The following is a 1,009-nucleotide window of genomic DNA, read 5'->3' on the forward strand; positions in this document are numbered from 1 at the left end:
AACCTCTTTGTTGCACTGTTGTGAGGTCCTGTCCAACTGCAGTGTCTCCACTGAGTCCTGGTTCAGATGAAGTGGTCTAAACTCACGTTCAGGTTTGCTAATAAGATCTACAGTCCAGCTCAGGTGTGAGAGAGGGTCAGGTAGTTTTTCTTTGTCCCTCAGCTCCCTCTCCACAGAGCAGATGGTGTGTTACGTGATCGAGCAGAAACCTGATAGCTGTGCTGTATTTTCCTCCGCTGAGCTCTCTCTCATCAGTGGATGGACTCCAGACTTATCTCTCTGACTCGGTGATTAAGTTGTATTCTTGAGGAAAGCTGAACGGCTCCACGCCTCATGAGTTCATCAAGTTTCTGCTCGATCACATAACACAGCATTTGTTTGACGTGCTCCAGGCTGTAGAGCTGGATTCACTGTAGCGTTGAGCGCGCATCATTCTCCATCTGCTGTTTGATTTTACAGCCTGGGCTACTATGGCAACTACCGGGCTATCTCGTACAACAGATAGCGGAGATGGGCCCTTTTGAGCAAATTTGCATCAGAAGATAAACACACAGTGGACTTACTGCCTACATCCAGCCTGGCGTTGCATGTGGACATGCCAGCTTCATTTATGGCAGACAGAGTGTACCAACCAGCATCCGACTTCATCACCCGCTCTATCAACAAGCACTGCCGGCCTGAACCGTCCTGATACAGACTGCGGAGAAAACAGAGAGAGGCATTCAAACGTTCATTTCATCATCCGTTAGTTTGGTGGCCAAAGTGTCCTGATGCATTCAGAAGAAGATGGCACACAGGCCAATTTCTCTGTTCAGTTTAAAAACATAAATATTATTGTGTGAAACACTAATAAAAAATGTGCAATAACTGATTTTTTTNNTTCTAGCTCTGTGTTTTGTCTCTACCAACTCCTAATGGAAAGATCTGGCTATTTTGTTGCTAAAAGCTAATTAGCCAGTAAAGATAGTTAATAATAACTGTTTGCCTGTCATTTGGTGCTGAGCAGGTA

The 1,009-nt window shown here is 45.2% G+C and overlaps 1 protein-coding gene across 2 annotated transcripts in view; it reads right to left on the bottom strand.

The window, feature by feature from the left end:
* myot (myotilin) overlaps positions 1 to 1,009 on the bottom strand; it is a gene marked incomplete at its 5' end in the record, with an annotated part of 8,690 nt that overhangs the window by 3,731 nt on the left and 3,950 nt on the right. For both annotated transcript variants that reach the window (XM_035669916.1, XM_035669915.1), the window contains 1 exon segment: positions 564 to 697. In XM_035669916.1, the coding sequence (XP_035525809.1) occupies positions 564 to 697 (134 nt within the window).

This window comes from Morone saxatilis, unplaced genomic scaffold (assembly GCF_004916995.1).
Source record: "Morone saxatilis isolate NCDOM2014 unplaced genomic scaffold, NCSU_SB_2.0 Contig22, whole genome shotgun sequence".
NCBI lineage: Eukaryota > Metazoa > Chordata > Actinopteri > Moronidae > Morone > Morone saxatilis.